This window comes from Nicotiana tomentosiformis, chromosome 8, assembly GCF_000390325.3.
Source record: "Nicotiana tomentosiformis chromosome 8, ASM39032v3, whole genome shotgun sequence".
NCBI lineage: Eukaryota > Viridiplantae > Streptophyta > Magnoliopsida > Solanales > Solanaceae > Nicotiana > Nicotiana tomentosiformis.
Window position 1 is genome coordinate 63,251,474 of NC_090819.1, and position 24,009 is coordinate 63,275,482.

General features: G+C 40.1%; 1 protein-coding gene across 1 annotated transcript; it reads right to left on the reverse strand.

The window, feature by feature from the left end:
* Positions 1–17,705: 17,705 nt before the first annotated feature.
* Positions 17,706–18,146, reverse strand: LOC138897590 (uncharacterized). The gene has a single exon (XM_070183577.1). It carries the CDS (start codon positions 18,144–18,146, stop codon positions 17,706–17,708), a length of 441 nt encoding a protein of 146 aa, XP_070039678.1.
* Positions 18,147–24,009: the final 5,863 nt, after the last annotated feature.

The following is a 24,009-nucleotide window of genomic DNA, read 5'->3' on the forward strand; positions in this document are numbered from 1 at the left end:
CCTATACCCCCTTATATATGCTTAAAATTAAAAAGCTCAAGTTGCCCGAGTAGACAGTTCTACGTTAGACCATCAGAAGGACCTTTTCTCACCGGTTCTTGGCCGAAATCACAACTCCAAATTGCGAGTTGTGACATCCTCCCACACTCATAATGTCATCGTCCCCGATGACACATCATGGCTTAAGACATCCCGGAGTCTGGCCCCTCAGGTATGCCCATTTCAGCTCCCTTTGTCCTGTGGGTTGGACTTCCTCGAAGTCCTTTCTTAAAAGGAGTCGTGCCCCATGCACTTCTCCCCCAAGTATCTTCCAAGCGTGCCTCTGCACTTCACCTCCATTCAGTGTTCACTTGAAAAGTGCCTCCGCACTTGCACCCTCTGGTGTCTAACTTTATGATTGACCCACACTAATCAATCACACCATGACCCTCACGGCCTTCATGTCCGTCTGAAAATTTCTTTCACAGGTTAGCACATCAATGTGCTCTTTTGACGTCGCTCCCGTAGCCTTTCACTCCCGTAGCCTTAAGATGCCCTTGGCATGGCTCCCGTAGCCTTTCGCTCCCGTAGCATTAAGACGCCCTCTTGGCATAGCTCCCGTAGCATTCCGCTCCCGTAGCTTTTAGTTGCCCTCACTACCTTGAAGATGTGTTCGCTTCCAGACCCACGACTTCGCCCATATGCCTCTTGCATAGGCGGGATCCTCTCACACTCAATGTGGAGGATACATCTTAGCGCTGTCGTCCCACTTGGCATTCGGCCAACACTTGGGACAACCTTTGGTGAGTACTACATTCCCAAAGTCATAGCATCGCCGCATTTCCGAACAAAGCTCTTTGTTTTCCAGTTGTCACTTCCTCAGCAAGTAGCCAATGCTCCCGGTAGTACTTCAATACTCGCCCTATAGACAGGCACCCTCTTGGCCCTGCTAGCACGGCTTCCCGGTTCGGTGTGCCTCGCACCTGGACACTCACGGTCCCCGATCATTCGACGTACCTCTTTCCAGAATGATGACACCTTCTAACTTGGAAATCCGCCCAGTTCCGAAGCTTCGCTATACCCTCGAATTCGTTTCCTCACCTTGGCAATACCCTCAGGCAACTCAAAGGTCTTCTCCTGTAGGAAAGACACTCAACTTGATGCATTGCACGCATCCTTGGCAAGATCTCCGCTATGATCATGCCCAAGTTTATAGTCCATGGCTTCCACTCTTCGCAATATGGTTGCACGACCTGGCAAACATGGCTTTCTCTTGGCCATCCGACTCATCGGCATATCACCTCATTCAGTAGCACCTTAGACTCACGAAAGACAATGAAATCACCCATTTCTTTCGTTGACCATCAGTATCGGGTTCTCGATCTCTGGTGGCATATGAACATCAATCTCTGCTTTGACGTGATCTCTGCACTGACATCCAAAATGCACTCGCCATATCCACCCTTTGCCTTGACGTTGTGCCATGGCATAGTATGGCCTTAATCAGCTCTGATACCAAGTGTCACGGGCCCAAATCCTTACATTGGGTAGCGGCACCTGCTCGCCCGTGCGGCACCTGCTCGCCCGTGCGGCGCCTGCAGTTCCCCTCGTTGCAGGCCAGCCTGTTTCCTTTCCCAGGATTCCCAAGCACGATCCTGTGCCTGTTGGTGGGACTCGCCCGTAGGCTCGCCCCAACTTGTGCCGCCCGTAAGATGCCTAGGCCCTTGGCCCTAGACATGTCGTGGCGCTTCATCTTAGGATCACAATCCATGCGCGCCCTGGGGGATTGGCTTAGGACATGTCTTGTCCCTCGCCCAAGACTGAGCATCGCTCCCGCGTGCACAGCCCAATCCTCAAGCTTGACACTCGCCTAGTGCATCCGCGACTAGCTCGTGCCTCGCTCGAGTAAGGCAACCTTTTGCCCTTGGCCATTGTCATGCGCGTCTTTCGTGCCATGCCCATACATTGCCCTCGCGACACGCTTCCATCCTGAATAGTGCAGTGTCGCCCCACAACTGCACCTTTAGGCCAACAAACCCTTGCTTGCATGGTTGAACCCAAGCCATGCTCACAAGTCGACACATGATGCCCCTATGACAAGTGCGTCAAGTATCCAATCGGCACAGAGGTCTCGTTCCAACATTCGGCAGCCCGCGGGGCTGGCCGTCCCACACATCGAGCCTCCAGCACCACTTTGATGTCCAACGCTAGCCCGAAGGCGTTGCGCCGCCCATAGAGTTTCCCTAACTCGTATGGGTGCCTTTGACACTCCTTTGAGTTATCTAGGCAGACCCTTGAGGTTGCCCCTAAGGTAGCTCATTCGATACGGCTCGGTGGCAGCACGTATGGGGGAGGCAGGTCGGAGCGTTCATCACCTATACCCCCTTTATATATGCTTAAAATTAAAAAGCTCAAGTTGCCCGAGTAGACAGTTCTACGTCAGACCATCAGAAGGATCTTTTCTCACCGGTTCTTGGCCGAAATTACAACTCCAAATTGCGAGTTGTGACACTTTATTTAATTGATTAGGGCCACATGAATCTTGAACTGCCTATTGGTCTTATGAATCTTGACTGCCTATTGGTCTTATGAATCTTGACTGCCTATTGCTGAGGTACAGGTACAACTGTAAAATGAGAAAAGTGACTGTTTGTCAAAATAGGGATCTCAAAGACTGACAACATGCTCTCAACTTGAATCTGTCCTATTTATGTGGATATTCATCATTGTTTGAATCGACTATTTCACTGGGTAAGCTACCCCTTGCTAAGCGACAAGATGGGTTGCTCTAATGGTAAGCGCCCTCCACTTTCAACTAAGAGGTTGTGAGTTCGAGTCACCCCAAAAGCAAGGTGAGAGTTCTTGGAGGGAAGGATGCCGAGGGTCTATTGGAAATAGCTATGGGTAAGGTCTGCGTATACACTACCCTCCCTAGACCCCACTAGTGAGATTATACTGGGTTGTTGTTGTTGTTGTACTTTGGCTTTTTAATGATTTCTCTCCCTGGTTCATTCTTGTATGTCGGCGTATCATTCCTTGTTCCAAGGCCAAGTGTCAGTTGCTGTTGGTTGGTTTTGCAAAAAACAAGGAGAATGATATCAGTTGACAGTCAGTATTCATTGTGTATTATGAGGATTTTTCATAAGTTAGTTGCTTATTTTATAAAAACATTGGTCTTATTTTGCAGATATCATTACTATTTAGAAAGTCAGTTTTTTTCAAAAGATAATTTTCTCTATAACATCTAACAAGGGAAGGATTGTGTGTTTATAGTATATTATTTATGTACAATATAAGTCAGAACATTTCACCTTTCCACTCCAAACTCTATTATTTACAATCTAGTAATAATATTTAACTTGCCAAAAGAATACTCAAGTAATAGATGTAAGAGGGACGCTACGGTCATGATCAATGCCATACTTGTCCCAAGAAAAAGAAGGTAGTTTTTGACATATTATTTGGCTTGTTTTTTTAGATTAAAATTGTTTCTAATTATTACAAATAGATTCGATTGAATAATATCTTCTTTTTCGTGATTGAATATGTAGCTTTATCGACATAATATTTAGTGATTACCTCTAAAAGTGATATAAGAAATAAGGATAGGAAGTTAGAAGTTGAACTGATTAATCAGAAACACTTACTGAATTTAACCAACAAGAATGTTATATTGCAGTTAACGAGTGGTAAATTACTCAAATAATCGACAGATTCTCATCTTTCACCCTTGAGGGTAGAGGTGTAAAATAGCTAAATAGCCACTTTTGGTCTGCTAATTAGAAATTAGTCACACTTTCAAAAGCAATTGATTATATTAAACTCCACAAAATTACTCTTCTTTTTATCGTGCTCTCTTGCGATTCTCCTCTTCTATTGCTTTTCCTCCATCTGCGTCGCCGGCAATTGCACGATAAAGAAAACCAGTAGAGTATAAAGAAAACCCAATACGTGGCGCAAAAAAGGATAATAAACCCTAAATGGAAGAGAGGAAGAATAAGAATTAAGTTTCTGCTATAGTAATTGCTGATTAGTCTAATATCTACAACAATAAAGGGCAAGCAAGCATACAATCTATGCAAATGTGCGTATCGACCCAAACAATACTATATACGTTGTTATGATACGACAATTTTAACAACCGTCCAAACAAGGTGTAAGAATATAAGATTGATTTTGTTTTACAAGTTTGTTTGACGAAGTAATAGTTTAAGTATCGCTCATTCATCAGAAAACTCTTGTACAAAATGCACATTAATTTGTTGTTCCATGCGATAATTTAAACATTTATTCTGGAGAAAGCATGTTTAAATATTTATGATCTCATCCAATTTGCAATTATGAACGTCCATTCAGCATCATGTTGACTCGTTCTTCCAACTTTCCAGCAAAGACTTAATTATGTCTACCTTGTAATTTTCAAGATGACTTTTCTTTACCCCAGATTGAGTGAGGGTATTCTTGAAACATCACCTTATCCTTCAAGAAGCTCTTATGAGTTCTCTTCTTCAACTAATATGTTCTAAGGAAATATATAGAAATAATGTGGCATAACAAAACACTGGTATCTTTTTGTATCTTAGCTAGTCTATGTGCTAACAGAACATGGTAATTCATGTTTTGCAATGGAAGGAGATAGACTATAGAAAGGCCACTCTCTTTCTGGCATTTGGTACAAGCACTTTACTGAAATAACCACAATATGGATAGTAAAGGCTAGTTTTCAACACTTGCTCCTCTACTCCAGCATTTGGAATGTCTCAAGATGGCAACTTGGTCTTGAGTACTGACCTAGAAATAATATTTGGTCTGACTAATTTGAATCTGCCATTAACAAATTCCCTAGAAGCAGTGCATCTTGAAAGTGGGAATTTTGTACTAAGAGACGGCTCAGGTACTTTGGCAAAGTTTTAATCACCTAACAGATACATGGTTACCAGGTGCAAAAGCAATCTCTTGACCATGCTTCACTATATATAGCTATATATGTTGACTCGCTTTAGCACCCTGCGTGCCGTGTACCTCAGAAAGAGCAGGCCGTTTCACGTCAGGAATTTTCAGATAGCCATCAATTTACCTTTTTTCTCAAGTAGCAATATAATATTTTCACATTGGATGTGAGTTTTCCTCGCATAAGAAACAGGCCAATCAAGTTGCTTTTGTTCTTCAGTTGGAAATGTAAATCCTGACAGACATGTGCATGAGGGTGAGAAATTTGCTTTGAAGCTACCAAATTCTCCATACTGAGCAAAACTATTTGCTTTGAATCTTGGTTGAGTGAAGATGGATGTCCAACTTTGCAATCCACGTTGACAGGCCAGCTCACAAGCTCTCCCGATAGATGAATCACAATTCTCAAAAGGGTGTGATAAATTACCAAAATTGCATGTTTTAGAGTGTGTTTTTATCTTTTTTATGTGAGTTGTGGGAGATCACATGATTTTTAAAGTGAGTTATGCTCATTACATGTTTCTTGTATGTAGGAACGAATTTGGATGAAAATTGATCAAAAAAAGAAGATTCAGCGTGAAAAGAGACAAAGAAACAAAATCCTTGAGAGTGTCTTAGAGCTGTGCGTCGCGCGAGCCATAGGCATGCCAAAGGAGTTGGCAATGTGCAAAACAGCAAAGTAGAGACGAGGACTGCTGCATTAAAAAAAATATAAAAAACTGGGAGCGTGCATTAAGGCCGCGCGGCGTGCGAGCCCTGGCATGCAATCTGTTACGCGGCGCCTTCCTGAAGTTCCTTGGAAGGGCGACGTAAGGCTAAGCAACCGATGTCAGTACGGTTGCTGTCCGCCAACTGAGGTCCCCTCCGTACGCTAGACTAGATTGTCAGTGCCGTACGGGAAAACCAATGTCATGAGCAATTGAAAGAGAGCAGAAAAGAGAATTGAGAATGAAAGAAAGCTTGATTGCATTGAATGAAAGTTATTACAGAAAACAAGACGGTGTCGGGGGGGAGAGACACCAGTACAGAGAATTGTTTGCTTGCTTGAAAGTTTTGATTGCTTGGTCCCCCTTAATAATGCTTAAAAAAAATAAACCAAAGTTACATGACTAGACCTATGAAAGCTGAAAAATCACACTTAAAGAAAATGCAGCAAAACTACTCTATATTTACAATGAAAAGGACTTAGTCTTCTACAAAGCAGAAACAAGTCCGTTGGCAGCAACTTTGTCTTTAGCATCAGGGTCTGTGCGCGCGGCATTGTCTACGCGCACGGCGCTGTTGGCATTTGCCTGTGGCTGGGCGCTGGCGATGGCTATCGGTGGGGCGACAGAGGCACATGTGCGCTTGTCACTTGGAGCTGCCGAGACCACGGGGCCGACCGTGGCGACGGGCGTTGGGAGGCTGGCCAGGACGCCACGGGGCACGTCCAAGGGGTCATGGGGCATGGTTGGAAAGCCGCCCATGACATTCTCCCCCACCTGAGTTGGAGACGTCCTCGGCGCCTTCCTTGCAAGGTAATCATCAATCAGGCTCTTGTAAGCTTTGATGTTTGTTCCCCTCTCCCAAGTATTCTCCTCTGCATCACAACCCTGCCATTTCACCAAGAACTCCTGGTGATCTTTTCTTGAGGCGTGAATCACTCGATCATCAAGAATAGCTTCAGCACGCCTTTTCCCGGTTGAATTGGGGCCTCGAATACTTGGTATTGTGAGTTGGCTTCGTGAAGGGTCCTCCATATCTTCCCGAAAAGGTTTCAGGAGACTGACATGGAAAACATGATGGATTTTCCACCAAGCTGGGGTATCCACCCGGTATGCAACTTTCCCAATGCGCCTTTCAATGGACAAGGGTCCAATATATTTTTGCAATAGGCGAGGATCATGGACACCTGCAAACAAGTACCGCTTTGGGATTTTGACCATCACTTTGTCTCCCACCTGGTATTCAACAAAGCGACGATTCTGATCAGCATGCCTCTTCATCCGCTTTTGGGCTTTGACAAGATAGCTCCGCACTATCTCCAAATTTTGCTTCCATTCTTTTGAGAAGCTAGCAGCCCGAGGAGATTTTGACATGTTTGGTGCGTTCACTGTGTGTGGGAGTAGCGGTTGCTGTCCGGTAACAATTTCAAAAGCGCTTTTGTTGGCACTTGAGCTCTTTTGTGAATTGAAACACAGTTGAGCAGCATCCAGAAGCTTCACCCAATTCTTCTGTAATCCGGTCACAAAGTGCCGGAGATATTCCTCTAGCATGCCATTGAATCGCTCCGTCTGGCTATCAGATTGGGAATGAAAACTTGAGCTATGACTCAATTTTGACCCGAGGCACTTAAAGAGTTGGGTCCAAAAATTGCTAGTGAAACGTGAGTCGCGATCACTAACAATATCTTTAGGTAAGCCCCAATATTTGACGACATGATAGAAGAATAGTCGAGCTGTATCTTCTGCTGATATATATTGTGGGGCTGCTATAAAGGTAGCATACTTGGAAAACCGATCCACCACAACCAAGATAGTTGTGAGATCTCCGACCTTGGGCAATCCGGTGATGAAGTCCAGGGAAACGCTTTCCCAAGGTCTTTTTGGTACAGCTAGTGGTTCCAAGAGCCCTGCCTGCGTCAAGCGGTCTGACTTATCTTTTTGGCATACTAGACAAGTCTTCACATACTGAGCGACGTCATCGACCATTTGAGGCCAATAATATGCACGGCGAAGTAATGCCATGGTGCGTTCCTCGCCGGGATGACCGGCCCACAAAGTATCGTGGCATTCTGCAAGAAGAGTCCGTCGCAGATCTCCTCCTTTAGGAACATAAAGTCGGTTCCCTTTCACCTTCAGGAACCCATCTTCGGTGTAGAACTGGCGAGTCTTGCCCTGTCCTACCAAATCAACCAAATACTGTGCAGCAGGATCCTTGATGAGTAGATCCTGTATCTGGTCTTTTATGGTGGTGGTTACTTCGCTTCCCTTTAGGGCGGCGAGTACACACATCGATGCTAGATCAGCTCTCCGACTGAGTGCATCAGCAACATGATTGGTCTTTCCACTTCGGTACTCCAGGTTGAAGTGAAATTCTGCTAGGAGTTCCTGCCACCTAGCCTGTCGACCATTCAGCTTTGGCTGGGTCATGAAATGGCTAACGGCTGTGTTGTCTGTCTTGACCACGAATGGGGCTCCCAGTAGATAATGCCTCCAAAGGCATAAGCAATGAACGACAACTAATAATTCTTTCTCATGGGCGGCATAGCGCCGCTCTGCATCCTTTAGTTTCCGGCTCTCGTATGCTACAGGATGCCCTTCTTGTAGCAATACTCCACCAAGTGCATAGTCGGAGGCATCCGTTTGCACTTCGAATGGCTTGGCCAAGTCAGGGAGGGCCAAGACTGGGCTACTAGACATAGCCATCTTCAATGCGTCGAAGGCCTCTGCCCGCTTAGGGCCCCAATCCCACGGGGTAGCCTTCTTGAGAAGTTCTGTCAGTGGCACTGCAATGAGGGAGTAACTTTTCACAAAACGCCGATAGAAGTTGCATAGACCAAGGAACGACCTCAAGGCATGTATATCCTTAGGAGGCGGCCATTCTGTAATGGCCTGAATCTTCTGCTGGTCCATCTTGATCCTCCCTTCCTCGATGACATGTCCGAGGAAGTCAATTTGTTTCTGAGCAAAGGAGCACTTGGATAGCTTCGCATATAATTCGTGCTCCCGCAATCGGGCTAGGACCTTCCGCAAATGCTCCAGGTGTTCTTCCAGTGTCTGACTATATACCACAATGTCATCCAAATAAACCACGACGAATTCATCAATGTATTCTCGGAAGACTTGGTTCATCAAGGTGCAAAAATGTGGCTGGCGCGTTAGTCAAGCCAAAGGGCATAACCAGGAAGTTGTACGACCCATATCTTGTCACACAGGTCGTCTTGTGCTCATCACCATCTGCAATCCGAACTTGCCAATAACCTGTCCTTAGGTCTATTTTGGTGAATACCGTCGCGCCACCCAGTCTATCAAATAAGTCTGCCATTAGCGGAATAGAATACTTGTTTTTTATGGTGATTTTGTTTAGAGCCCGGTAATCCACACAGAGTCGTAAACTACCATCATGTTTCTTTTGGAATAGCACAGGGGACCCGTATGGGGACTTAGAGGGCACGATGATCCCTGTGTCTAGCATTTTCGTCAACTGTCTCCGAAGCTCGGAGAGTTCGGGTTGTGACATTCTGTACAGCGCCCGGGCAGGTGGCTTCGCACCCGGCACCAACTCAATCTCATGGTCCACAGTTCGCCTAGGCGGAAGGCGCTTTGGCATGTCTTGTGGCATGATATCTTCAAATTCCAGAAGTAACTCCTTCACGGGTGTAGGAATGGGACCCGAGGAGCGTTCTATATCTTCCATGCAGAGGGTAGCCAGGAACGTGGGTTCATGTCTTTTTACCCCTTCTTCAACTGCAAGGCCGAGATGTTCTCGGCTGCCATCTTCATGGGAATGCACGGAATAATATAGGGCTTGGCCCCATTTGCTCCCATCATCAGTAGTATGTCTGCATATGGTGCGGGCATGGTATTGGTCTGTCTCAGGAATTCTAACCCCACTATTAACTCAAAGTCATCTATGATCACTACGCACAGGTTGAACTTTCCTTCATAAGGGCCAAGCTTCACTGGTACTTCTTTGGCTATTCCACCCACTGGTTGAGGTAGTGAGTTGATAGCCTTCACACGACCTTTGCCCTTTCCTACAACTAGTCCAAGACGCTTCACCTGAGTCGAGGCTAAGTAGTTGTGAGTGGCACCCATGTCTATCATTGCCCGAATGGGCTTGCCATTTACCTTCATGTCAACGAACATTAAGGTCCTCTCTTGATGAGGAGGAGTCCTCAAATTCGCCTTCTTATTTCCTTTCCTGGCAATTGGACAGGGGTCCTTCTTCTTACGGATACCGGCACTGGTTCCCGCTAAGGGCTCAGAAATGGAGCCAACAATTGCATTGAATGCACCTACTGGCTCGGTCTGGTCCGCATCATCGGCGTCGTCATCCGTCCCATCCTCAAAAGCTTGATGGGCGTTCATCTGTGCATGTGGGCATTTATTATTCCAATGTGGTCCGCCGCAATGACGACATCCTGAGGGGGGCTTCCTCCCCTGATCATTGTTGTTAGATGCAGCACTAGTACTGCCGGAAGAGGGAGCCTTGAATTTGGGTGCACTCCGGTCTCCTCCACTTCTGCTAGGGCCACCAGTGTTTGGTTGGCCCCCTTTGTATCCTCCCCGGACAGGCTGTTGAGGCCTATCCTTCCGGGCTTCCAATTAGTAATCCCCAAGGCACTCTGCTGCTTGGATTGCCTTAGGCAACGTGTCTACCCTTTGTCTCTGCAACTCCATCCGGGAATAAGGTTTCAACCCTTTCAGGAAGGTGAAGAGTTTGTCTTTGTCCCCCATGTCACGGATGTTCAGCATGAGTGCGGAGAATTCCCGCATGTAATCTCGCACTGATTTGGTCTGGCGGAGCTCCCGCAACTTTCTCCTGGCATTGTACTCAACATTTTTGGGGAAGAACTGTAGGCGTATGGCTGCCTTCAGTTCGGCCCATGTCTCGAGGGCATCTTCACCAGCCTTGATGGCTTCGTACTTCACCCGCCACCAGAGTTTGGCATCACCCTGAAGATACATGGCAGCAGTTGCTACCTTCTTAGCTTCTCCTCCCACAGCATCGAAGTATTGCTCGATGTCGAAAATGAAATTTTCCACTTCTTTGGCATTCCGAGCTCCACTGTATGGCTTTGGCTCAGGAATTTTCAGCTTTTGTGCCATAGGGGCAAGGTTCACACCACCCCCAAATTGGTTTCCGCCTCCTCGAAGTAGGCCTTGTAAAGCAGTATTGACAACATTGAGCTGGCCTGTCAAGTTATCTATAGTTTGTTGCATGGCAGTCACCCTGTCTGCCTCTTGTTCCCTGTTGGCTAAATCCTCGGCACGCTCTTGCTGGAGGACCTCAAATTTACCAAAAATTTCAGCTGCCTCTGTGGCTGCTATTTGCCGGTCTCCTTCAGAGTCGCGACTGATGTTTTCTATGTCAACTTCGGCCTGGATGAGTCTGCGATCCAGGTCGTCCAACCTTTGCACTAGGCTGGTCTTTAGATCGGGCACCATTTTCACGATGGGCCGTAATGTGTCAACCGTTCCCTCAAGGGTCGCGATGCGATCCCCATAATTCACCATGGTCAGGAATGGTGGTAATTGCAATGTAATCCCTCGTCCGATGTCAAGCCTAGGCTTTGATATCAACTGTTACGCAGCGCCTTCTTGAAGTTCCTTGACGTAAGGCTAAGCAACCGATGTCAGTACGGTTGCTGTCCGCCAACTGAGGTCCCCTCCGTATGCTAGACTAGATTATTAGTGCCGTACGGAAAAACCAATGTCATGAGCAATTGAAAGAGAGCAGAAAAGAGAATTGAGAATGAAAGAAATCTTGATTGTATTGAATGAAAGCTATTACAGAAAACAAGACGGTGTCAGGGGGGAGAGACACCAGTACAGAGAATTGTTTGCTTGCTTGAAAGTTTTGATTGCTTGGTCCCCCTTAATAATGCTAAAAAAAAAAAAAACCAAAGTTACATGACTAGACCTATGAAAGCTGAAAAATCACACTTAAAGAAAATGCAGCAAAACTACTCTATATTTACAATGAAAAGGACTTAGTCTTTTACAAAGCATAAACAAGTCCGTTGGCAGCAACTTTGTCTTTAGCATCAGGGTCTGCACGCGCGGCATTGTCTACGTGCACGACGCTGTTGGCATCTACCTGTGGCTGGGCGCTGGCGATGGCTATCGGTGGGGCGACAGAGGCACATGCGCGCTTGTCACTTGGAGCTGCCGAGACCACGGGGCCGACCGTGGCGACGGGCGTTGGGAGGCTGGCCAGGACGCCACGGGGCGCGTCCAAGGGGTCATGGGGCATGGTTGGAAAGCAGCCCATGACAAATCTAGTTCTCCTTTCCGAACTTGGAGAGTGAAAGTCCACCACATGCAAACCCTATTTCGTATAAATAAAACTTTAAATCGTTTTTGAAGGGTTATACTACATTATTCAGCCACTGAGTTTCTCTTATTTATTTTACTATTTTTGCTTATGAATTTTAGTATTGTATTTCTACGTACTATTATGAGTAGCTAATTCTATCATCTAGGGTTTTGATGGGAACTTTTTGTAGATAACTTTTTGATACGTTTTGATATAATTGAGCCTTTCAATTTATCTGTTTGTTTAGTCACATGCTTATTTTAGTTAATTGAAGGGCCCTCGATTAACGATGCCTATTTATTATGTGTTGCTCGAGAAAGAATGTGTATTTAGGTGTTGTTGAACTACGTCACACCTAGGTATATGAGATATCAATACTGTAGGTTTAAAAGCGGGTTTAGAAATGATAAAGCTTTGGCGTGGTCATAGTAAGCTATGAAAAATTGCTAGCTAGAGTAGTTCGAAAGAATACATCTAATAGATTATCGTGATTGATCGGAGATAATTGTAGTAAGTTGAGTGCTCACGATCCGTAAAGAATAAATTAGCGAAATTATAGTTAAAGTAGCGAGAAGAATTCAATAATTGGGAAAGTCACGACTCTAGGCCTTCTTTACTCTTGAATTCAACCCATTGCCTATTTAGTGATAATTATTACTGTATTTTATTATTTGCAATAATTTTAGTTTAAACAACCAAAATCACCATTTGATAAATTAGGGAAGTTGGTTTAATTGACTTCTTGGCAGTAGTGAAAGTTGTAAGGAATAGGTTAGTTTCACGTGAGATTCGATTCCGGACTCTAGAACCGAATAATATTTGCAGCGACCGCTTAACCTTTTTTTATAGGCATAGTTGAGTGTGATAATTAAGGATGTGTAATGCAGAGCATGTGAAATACGTTTCATTTTCATTTGAAGTGAAACTGAACTGGGAAGTGTGAATAAATTCAGGGAAAAGACAAAACATACTCTTGAACTATATAGTATTAAAGTTGCCAATTCTGAGCTTCCAAGAACTTCAGGTTACTGTCTTCACATAAGCACTTTGCTTTTTGTTGATGATAAACAATGGTTTACTTTGATTAAAAAGAATAAGCACTACAGTCCTGCCTTGATTATCATCACATCCTCAGTTGCTTCAGTGGCAGTAATACTAATAGGAGGTTCAACGGGATACCTGTGTTCTAGGAAGATAAAGAAAAAGGGTATAAATTTGTTATATCACTGAATCCATAGCTTCCTTCTCATATCCTACTATCCAAAAAATAATTTTTATTTATTGCTTCTTCCGAACAGGAAATAAGGCTTCAGGAGAGGATCTATTATAATTTGATTTTGATTATAGTAATTCTACTCCAGATAGTAGTTCCAACTGCTTTTGACACCACAAGTTCATGTGTTCTTTCTGGGATTGGTTCATCGGTCACTCATTGCAACAAACAACTTCTCGGCAGAGAACAAGCTTGGAGAGGAAGGATTTGGACCAGTTTACAAGGTATGATAAAATGTTTGGTCATATCACATTCAAACTTTTTCAAATTTGAGAACCAATCTCCATGTATCAGATTTACTAAATTCAAAAAAGTCAGTCTGTATAATGCCATCAGCTTTTTTCTTTCCCACATTTACTACTTTTGGATCCCTTTTAAGCTTATTTTGAGCTCTTCTGAGTGCCGTTTTGCTGGATTTTAAGGGTCGAGTTCGGGACCCAATCTTCCTCCTCTTGGACTTCAATTTGGGCCACCAAATAATTGTAAAACTTGTACAATTCAACTCCTTTGGGTTTGAGCTCGTCCTCTACAATTAAAAGCTTCTTTATTTGCCATTGAAGTCCAGCAACCTTAGTCTGCAACTCTTTAACTTGAGATCTTGTAAATGACCTTCTTGGAGCTTCCAAAACTCTATCCTTGTCCTTGATGCTATCATTCCCCTCTTCTTGAAAAGAATTCATCCCCGAATTCGATCCTATATCAAACAAAGACAAGTCAGCAACATTAAATGTAACACTTAATTAAAACTCACCTGGAAGGTCCAACTTGTAATCATTGTCTTCAATCCTTTCAAGGACTTGAAATGGGCTATCTCCTCTAGAATGCAACTTTGATTTCCTTTTGGAAGGAAATCTCTCCTTTCTAAAGTGAACCCAAACTAAATCTCCAGGTTTAAAAACAACTTGTTTTCGACCCTTATTCTTTCTCAAGGAAGTTTGCTCATTTTTCTTCTCAATTACAAGCCTTGTTTGCTCATGAAAGTTTTTCATCATCTTAGCCTTTGTCCTACCATTAAGATTAGCAATATTATTAGTAGGTAATGATAATAAATCAAGGGGAGTAAAGGGATTAAAACCATAAACAACCTCAAAAGGAGACATACATGTAGAAGAATGGATTGTTCTATTGTAAGCAAAATCAATCATAGGTATGTGATCTTCCCAAGAAATCAATTTACCTTTCAAAACAGCCCTCAACATGTTTTCCAAGGTTCTATTAACTACTTCAGTTTGTCCATCCGTTTATGGGCGATAAGAAGTAGAAAACAACAATTTAGTGCCTAACTTCCCCCAAAATACACGTCAAAAGTGGCTCAAAAACTTAGCATCCCTATCACTAACAATAGTTCTAGCCTTCTAGGTATACAATGCAATTTAACAACTTCTTTTACAAAAAGATCAGCAACATGTGAAGCATCATTAGTCTTTAAACAAGGAATACAACTAGCCATTTTGGAGAACCTATCTACCACAACAAATATACTATCCTTACCATACCTTGTTCTAGGCAAACTAAACACAAAATCCATAGAAATATCAATCCAAGGTGAAGTAGGAACATGTAATGGCGCGTAAAGACCATGTTGTAATACTTTAAATTAGCTTGTTTACATTCCAAACACTGTACACACATTCCTTCAACATCTTTTCTCGTTCCAGGCCAAAAGAAATTTTCAGTAAGTATGTCTAGTGTTTTTGGGACTCCAAAGTGACCCATAAGCCCCCCACAATGTGCTTCCCTTACAAATACTTCATGTAAAGAGCAATAAGGGATACACAACTTATTTTCCTTAAAGAGAAACCCATCTTGGAGATTAAACCTCTCAAAAGGACCCAACTTACAATCTGCAAATTTTTTTCCAAAATCAACATCATTAGCATAAAGTACCTTAATTTGATCAAAACCCATCAATTAAGAAATCAGAGTAGAAACTAAGACATACCTTCTTGAAAGTGCATAAGCAACAACATTCTCTTCTTTGTTTGTAAGAAATTACATAAGGAAATGTTTCAATGAATTCAACCCACTTAGCATGCCTCATACTAAGCTTGCCTTGACTTTTCAAGTATTTCAAGGATTCATGGTGAGTTTTAATGACAAACTCTCTTGGCCACAAGTAATGTTGCCATGTGGCTAAAGCCCGTACCAAAGCATATAGCTCTTTGTCATAAGTGGAATAGTTCAATTTGGCTCCACTCAACTTCTCTCTAAAGTAGGCAATAGGTTTAGAATCTTGCATCAAAACATCACCTATTCCTTTGCCAGAAGCATCACATTCAATTTCAAAAGATTTAGAAAAATTAGGCAATTGTAACAATGGAGCAAAATATAACTTTTCTTTCAACAAGTTAAAAGCATCATCTTGTTCTTTTCCCATGTAAAAATCTTATCATTTTTAATAACTTCAGTTAAAGAAGAAGCAATGCTGCTAAAGTCTCTCACAAACCTCCTATAAAAACTAGCAAGTCCATGAAAACTCCTAACTTCAGTTACACTTTTAGGTTTAGGCCATTCTTTTATTGCTTTAATTTTCTCTTAATCAATATCAACTCCTTTAGAACTAACCACAAAACCCAAAAAAATCACACGATCCACACAAAAAGTACACTTTTTAAGATTAGCAAATAAAAGTTGCTTTCTAAGAACTTCAAAAACTTGTTTTAGGTGTTCTACATGCTTTTCTAAAGTGTTAGAAAAGATCAAGATATCATCGAAGTACACTACAACAAATTTTCTATGAAAATACTTAAAGATATGATTCATTAATCTTATAAAAGTGCTAGGTGCATTAGTCTAGCCAAAAGGCATAATTAACCACTCATAAAGCCCATATTTGATCTTAAAAGTAATTTTCCATTCATCTCCATGATTCATTCGAATATGATGATAACCACTTTTTAGATCAATTTTAAAAAAGATTTTGGATCCATGTAACTAATCGAACATGTCATCAAGACGAAGAATAAAATGGCGATACTTTACCATTATCTTGTTGATTGCTCTACAATCCACGCACATCCTCCAAGTTCCATCCTTAGGTACCAATAGGACGGGAACAGAGCAAGGGCTCATTCTCTCTCTCACAAAGCCTTTCTCAAGCAACTCCTTAACTTGGCTTTAAAGCTCTTTTGTCTCTTATGGATTACTCCTATAAGCAGGCCTATTTGGAATTTGTGATCCAAGCAAAAAATCAATTTGATGCTAAATTTCACGCAAAGGTGGCAATCCATTAGGAATATCTTCAGGAAAGACACCTTCAAAATCTTGCAAAAGAGAAAAAATACTACTTGGCAAAGAAAAAGTTTGTAACTCAGAATTAATCAAAGCTTCTTTGTAAGTAAGTAGTATTATGGGCAACCCCTCTTTTCTTGCATTGAAACACTCATTGGCTTTTAAATAGAAACTCTATTTTTCCTTTCCTTAGCCTTTTTCCTCTCACCAAGACTTTCTATTTTTTCATTCAAACCCAGTTTTATCTCTTCTCTCAAATTGCTGCCCTCTCTCTCTTTCTATCGGCCATCTCTTTTTTTTTCTAACTCTTGGCCCCTTTTCTTTTCTTTTTCCTCAAGCTCACGTTTTATCCCTCCCCTTAGTTTTTCCATTGTTTCTCGTAATCTCTTTTGATCTTCAAACACTTGAGAATGAGATAAATGTACAAGAGTAAATTGCTTACCATTTAGCTTAAGAGAATATCTATTCTTCCTTCAATCATGAAAAATATTCCTATCATACTGCCAAGGATGACCCAGTAAGATATGACAAGCTTGCATAGGGATTATGTCACAAAGAATATCATCCTCATATCTAACAACATTGAATGAAATCATGCATTGCTTGTTTACCTTTAGTTCATCACTATCATTTAACCATTGGAGTCTATAGGGAGTAGGGTATTTCACGCATGCAAGTCCCAGTTTTTTCACAAAGTACGATCTCACCACATTAGCACAACTACCACTATCAATGATAATAGACCAAGTTTTTCCCTTTATCCCACACCTAGTATGAAATATATTCTCCCTTTGTTCTTCACTATTGCTTCCCAAATTGAGAGTCATAATCCTCCTAACTACCCCAATCATGCCATCATTAGGTAGTTCTATATGATTTTCATCACTCACATCTTCCTCTTCTTCTCCCTCACTTTTTTCACTCTCATATCCTCCATTTTCTCTAAGAATGATGTTTCTTCTACTTGGACATTCATGCATCATATGTCCCCTTCATTTACATTTATGACATTGAATAGAATTAGAAGGTGTAAAAGATTTAGGGTTAAAGGTTTTACCTCTCTCTTTGTTCTAAAATTTACCTTTATCCTTATCTTCTTGAGGTTTAGAAGAACTCTTCATCTCTTGATTCGGCCATGGCTTCTTGGAGATGTTGTTTGACCGACCTTTCCACGAGCTAGTTTGCTTTTTTTTTTGTTTTGATTTTCTACCTTTACAGATAAATCAACTAACTCATCTATTGTTACATATTATTGTAATTCTACTACATCAGCTATTTCCTTATTTAAACCATTTAAAAATCTAGCCATTGTAGCCTTTTCTTCCTCCATACAATTAGCTTGCATCATAGCCATATCCACAGCCTTAAAGTACTCATCCACATACATGTACCCTTGCTTCAATGTTTGAAGATGTTGTTGTAGCTCCCTTTGAAAGTGTGATGGTACGAATCTCTTCCTCATCACCCTTTTTATCTCAACCCAAGTAGCAATTGATGCTTGTCCTTCTTGCAATCTGTCCTTAGTAAGCTTTTTCCACCAAATAGCAGCATAGTTAGAAAACTCAACAACAACAAGTTTAACCTTCTTACCCTCAGAGTAGTTGTGACAGTCAAAGATGGCTTCAACCTTTCTCTCCCAATCAAGGTACAAGTCTGGATCCCTTGTTCTCTTGAAAGATGGCATCTTCATATTTATATTACTTATATTACCATCTTCTACTCTACCTCTTTGTCCCTTTCTATCTCTTTCCACCCTATCAAAATCAATATCATTACATCTCTAGGGTTTTCTTGATTTACAATGGAAGCAAAGGGTACATTTCTCCTAGCTTTGGGCCTTATATTATTTCTCCTTCTAAGTTCAGCTATTGTATCATTTTGCTCAGCAATGGTGTCCCTCATCTCTTGGAGTTGCAAATTCCACCTTTCGAATTGTTGATGCATAGCTTGTAAGGTAAAATTATTTCTTGCTTTGATTTCGGCTTCTTGAAGAACCATTTATTCATCATCACTACCTGTACGTGACATCTTAAATAATTAAACTGTATCAAACAAATTGACTTTTCTCTCAATTGTTCTCACACACTTTGCTTTTTTCCTCTCGAAATAACCTTTGATAAAATAATTTATAGATTTATAATTAAACCCAACTCGTATAAAGTTCTTAGTAGTAAAATATAGATTTTTGGGGAACAAATGAAAGAAGAACCAAATCCTAGAACTATTAGGCTCGGTTGAAACAAGACACGAACAAAAAGGAAAGGATTATATATTTAGATTAGAAAGAGTAGGAAAAATTGAATTTTTTTTTTATCTTTGAAATCTGGGATCCCCTCTTCTTGTTTCCTTTGATAGTTTTTGGAAACAAATTAGATACAAAAGAAAGTTCATAGAGAGCAAGAAATTCTTTTTTTTTTCGTTTTCTTTTTAAACTGATTTTTTTTTTTTGCTTTTTTTTTAAACTCATTTTTTTGCTCTTAGTATTCAGCAAATCCCCAGAATTATCAAGAACGAAATCTTGATAGAACCTCTCTGATACCACTTGATAACAACAAGGTCAGAAATCCAAACTAGAGTAAGAATTTGAGAAGTAAATGCGGAAGCAATAACAATAAGGAATTGAACAACTAGAATTAAAGTGTAAAAAATAAAGGATATAGAAAAATTCAAGGAAAGAATTCCAAGACCTTCCAAGAACGCAAGTTTTATAGCCTTGACAAGATCCAAGCAACAACGTTTTGATTTATTGACGAAATCAAACACATTTACTTAAAAATAAATCAAAACAATAGATTCAGATCTTGACCGCTTTACGAGTAACTTGAGACAACAATTAATAACTCGTATCAATCAACTTCTAAGAATACCACAAAGTAATCAATGATATCACAATAAAGAATTTATCTTACTACCTTGAACTATGAACTAGTAAATGTTGAAAGATAAATCTCAAAGCATAAGTAACAAAGGTTCAAAAGAACTCTCAAAGTATAATATTCTTAATCAATAATGAAGTGCCTCAATGAATGAGAAGAGCTCCTTATTTATAGCAGTAAAAGTTTTTAAAATTAGGTAGGGTGGCTACTAGGGCATAAAAAGTCATTAAAATTAGGTAGGGTGGCTGCTAAGGCATAAAAAGTCATTAAAATTAGGTAGGGTGTGCGGTCAAATCCCTTTGGAGCAGATTTTGACCTTAAAACTACTAGTTTGGACCATTGGTTTGGACTCCAATTGAGCTCCTTTTCAAACACCCCATTTTGGAACTCTTTTAAGCTCAACTTGAGCTCTTCTGGGTGCTCTTTTGCTGGATTTCAAGGGCCGAGTTCGAGACCCAATCTTCGTCCTCTTGGACTTCAATTTGGGCCACCAAATAATTGTAAAACTTGTACAATACATTTCTTTTGGGCTTGAGCTCGTCCTCTACAATTAAAAGCTTTTTCTTTCATTGAAGTCCAGCAACCTTAGTGTGCAACTCTTTAACTTGAGATCTTGTAAATGACCTTCTTGGAGCTTCCAAAACTCTTTAACTTGAGATCTTGTAATTGACCTTCTTGGAGCTTCCAAAATAGCATCAGCTAAGAGATCTGGAGGCTGTTAACATTCTTCTAGACAGTGAAATAAACCCCAAAATTTCAGATTTTGGATTGGCGCGTGTTTTTGGTGGCAAAGATTCAGAAGTTACTCCCTCTGTTTCAATTTAGATGGGGTAATTTGACTCAACACGGAGTTTAAGAAAAAAAAAAGACTTTTGAAACTTGTGGTCTTAAAAGATTAAGGGGTAAAAGTTTTGTGGGGCCCTGAGATTTGTGTGGTTATAAAAGCTTCTCATTAAGGGTAAAATGAAGAGTTTAAAGTTGAATTATTTCCAAATTTAGAAATGTATCATTTATTTTGGAACAGTCTAAAAATAAAAGTATCTCATCTAATTTGGTGGGTGTAATACATATCGAGTTCCTGGAACTTAGTAAGCATGCATGCAACCTTCCTGAGCTCAACTAGTTCTTGTGATAATTGCTCCTGAATCCTGATATATATAGAGATGGCTTATAACTTTTGTGTATATTTTACGATTCTAGTAAACACATGGCTCCTGAATATGCACTACAAGGGCTTTTCTCAACCAAATCCGAGGTATTTAGCTTTGGGGTACTGTTACTTGAGATTGTAAGTGGCAAGAAGATTACAGGTTTTATCAGACTGACTCTCTCTCAAACTTCTCTGATATGTAAGCAACTAATGTTTTGCTATCTTCTAGGTGCAATCTATTTTATGAGTTTAACTTCTATATATTGGCAGTGCACAAGAAGGTTACTTAAAAGGCAACTACACTAACCCTCTAAAAATAATAGGACCAATAACCTAGAAAAAAGCCGAGTGGCTTGCTATAACAAGTTAAACTACATACCGGCAGCGTGAAAATTCTTTTAGACTGTCAGCATACATAAGTTAAACCCTTTGTTCTGTCACTGGTTAGTTTCGGTGGCGATAATGTGCTTATTGAATTTGCATGATTGATTCCATAGACTTGGGAGCTATGGACTTGTAACAGAGAAGAGGAATTGAAAGATTCAGCATTAGATTGTGCTCCAGCTTATGAAATGCTGAGATACATAAATATTGTGTGTCCAAGAAGATCCAAAATTCTGCCTACTGTGTCCAAGACTGTATCAATGCTCAGCAATGAAGTAGCCGCTGTTAATAATCTGTATTCAAAAATAAATTATGCAACCTATAAACAAAACAGAAACATAAATGTAGAAGAAACATAAATAAATTCTAACCACAATAAACTACTGAATTCATAATGTATTCTTAAGGAACTTGATTCCCTCCTAGTATCCGAGATTTAAGATTATTTCCTCCTAAGATATAACGATTAACCTCACTGGTGTAGCGATACTTCAAACACCAGTATTCAGCGAATTCAATAAGGCGACATCAAATCACACTTACTTTTTATTTGTTAGAAAACAATGCAAGAAGGAAGAAGAGAACTCAAACATTTCGTAAGAAAAATCGGAAGGAAAGAACATATATTTATAGCCAAAAGGTTGGGTTAAAACCGAAGAGTTACAACTCTTCCTTTTAAGGCTGTAACTCAAAGTGACTGTTTTACGAAACGGCTATTTACGCAAACCGCATATTTTGAATTTTAACGGAAAAAACAAAACGGAAGAAAATCAAATTACCGTTACAAATAATCGGAAAATGTTAATAAACAATAATATTAACGAATAAATTTGATCCAAAATTGGGAGAAATGATAATCAAGCATCAACTAGTGTTGGGAACTGTTCAGTGAAGGGGCTAACAGTTTCAATGATTCAACCTAGATAAACAGACTAAACAAACATAATTCTGCTAGTGGCTTAAGGAATGTAACAGTGATAAATTTAATGAATTTATGTGCATAGATAGGACCAGTAAAAGTGTGTAATGTAAGCAGTTAATACGTGGGTTGGAACAATATATGATCAATTGAAGGTGTCAATTTTGACTTTTCCATTGACCAATTGTCCAGTATTTACAAGTTTGAGTCAACTCACAATCATGTGAAGTTCAATATTACGCAGAACTAATTTTATATTTTTACTCAAGTTTCCAAAACTTGATATATTTTAACAAAGCTTCAAAACTTGAACAAAAATTTGGCGAAAAGATTTTTCTCCCTGTTTCCGAAACAAACGCTAAGATACTAGGCCAAATTTTCATTGACATCTAAATTGGATAGACAAATAATAGACAAATCAGCGGCTCAACATATCTCGTGGCCAAAGACGAAATCATATTCAGAGGCCGTTAAATATATTTTATAAAATATTTACACTAACAACAAAATTTACTTTTTAACTAACAAATAAATCATTTAAGACAAAAAGCGAATTTCAAAAAAGAATTAGGAAAAAGAGCACAAAAAATAAAGCGGTGGACTATCGAATATTGAGGTCCAAAACTCAAAGTGAAAATTTTGATTCGGCTATCATCACAAACAAGAAAAAAATAAAATAAACGTACATAACGTAATAACTTAAGTTTTGAGTATTGACTGTGTAAAAAATATTTACTCCGTCTGATCAATTTAAATTGTGATTGTAGTGCATTTTATTAAGTAGCACGTATTGGTGAATATCTAAAATAAATTGTAAATAACCTAATATAATATGTCGAATTACATTAAAAGAAAATCGGTGCATGAATGCTTTTGTGTTCATGTTGTTTCAGAGAACATTATAAAAGAAATTTATTATATTGTCGATATATATAACTAAATATATATATATAAAGATAAAATTAAAATTGAAGAATGAAGCAAATATACTAATTAATGAGGGAAGAAAATTATCATAATTTATAAATTTATTGTATAAAATAACCTCAATTAAGTAACAAAAAATATATTGTAACACTTTTCTTTATTCTAATTATTTATATAACTTATATAGTATATAATAGTAACAATAATAATAAGAATTTAAAATAAATTTGGGGGCCTTCAAAATTTGGGGGCCTAAGGCAAGGGGCTTTTGCATCAATACCCGACTTTGGGGTCACAATTGAACCTATACCCACTTTGCAAAAAGGTTTGCAAACGTACCCACTTTACGATCAACTTCAGACTTATCGGGTCTGAAGTTAAAAAATATTAGTCTGAAATAAAAAAATTACATTTCAAATGCACTTAAGACCAAATAGGTCTGAAGTGCGACCAATGGTTTCGTGCACTTAAAGCTAATACATCTGAAGTGAGACATTGCACTTCAGATGCACTTAAGGCCAATAAGTCTGAAGTGAAAAATTGCACTTCAGATGCACGTAAGGCCAAAATGTTTGAAGTGCAACAAACGTTTTCATTTACTTAAGGCCAATAAGTCTGAAGTGAAAATTTGCACTTCAGATACACTTAAGGCCAAAAGGTCTGAAGTGCAACAAACGTTTTTATGCACTTAAGGCCAAATAGGCACGAAGTGCATATTGCCCAGAAACAGAAATTTGTTCTTCGAATTATAACAATCCAATATACGATTTAATACCTAAATATACTCCAAATGAGCTCAAATTTGAAACAAAATATCCATATATGTCACGACCCAAAATCCCACTACAGGCGTCGTGATGGCACCTAGTCTCTAAGACTTGGTAAGTCGATTTTCATTACATTTCGAAGCCATTTTTTAATAAACGAAACTGAATTAAATAGATAATCAAAACCAACAGCGGAACAAATATGAATATAGCAACCTCCCAAGACTGGTAGTACTGAGTCAAGAACTCTAACTGAATACATGAAATGATCTCAAGGATCGAATACTCAATACTGTTTGATTAATAATTAACAGTACAATAACATGAAAAGATTTCAAGGGAATGCGACGACCAAGCAGCTCTATCTTGAATCCTTGCGATCACACTTTAACTCTGTCCGAGTCCGATAGCTTCAATACCTGGCTTTGCATAAAAATGTGCAGAAGTGTAGTATGAGTACACCACGTTCGGTACCCAGTAAGTATCAAGACTAACCTCGGTGGGGTAGTGACGAGGTACAGTCAAGACAC

Excerpts from the sequence above, each read along its gene's own strand:
- LOC138897590 (XM_070183577.1), bottom strand. The coding sequence starts at position 18,146 with ATGAAGATGCCATCTTTCAAGAGAACAAGGGATCCAGACTTGTACCTT.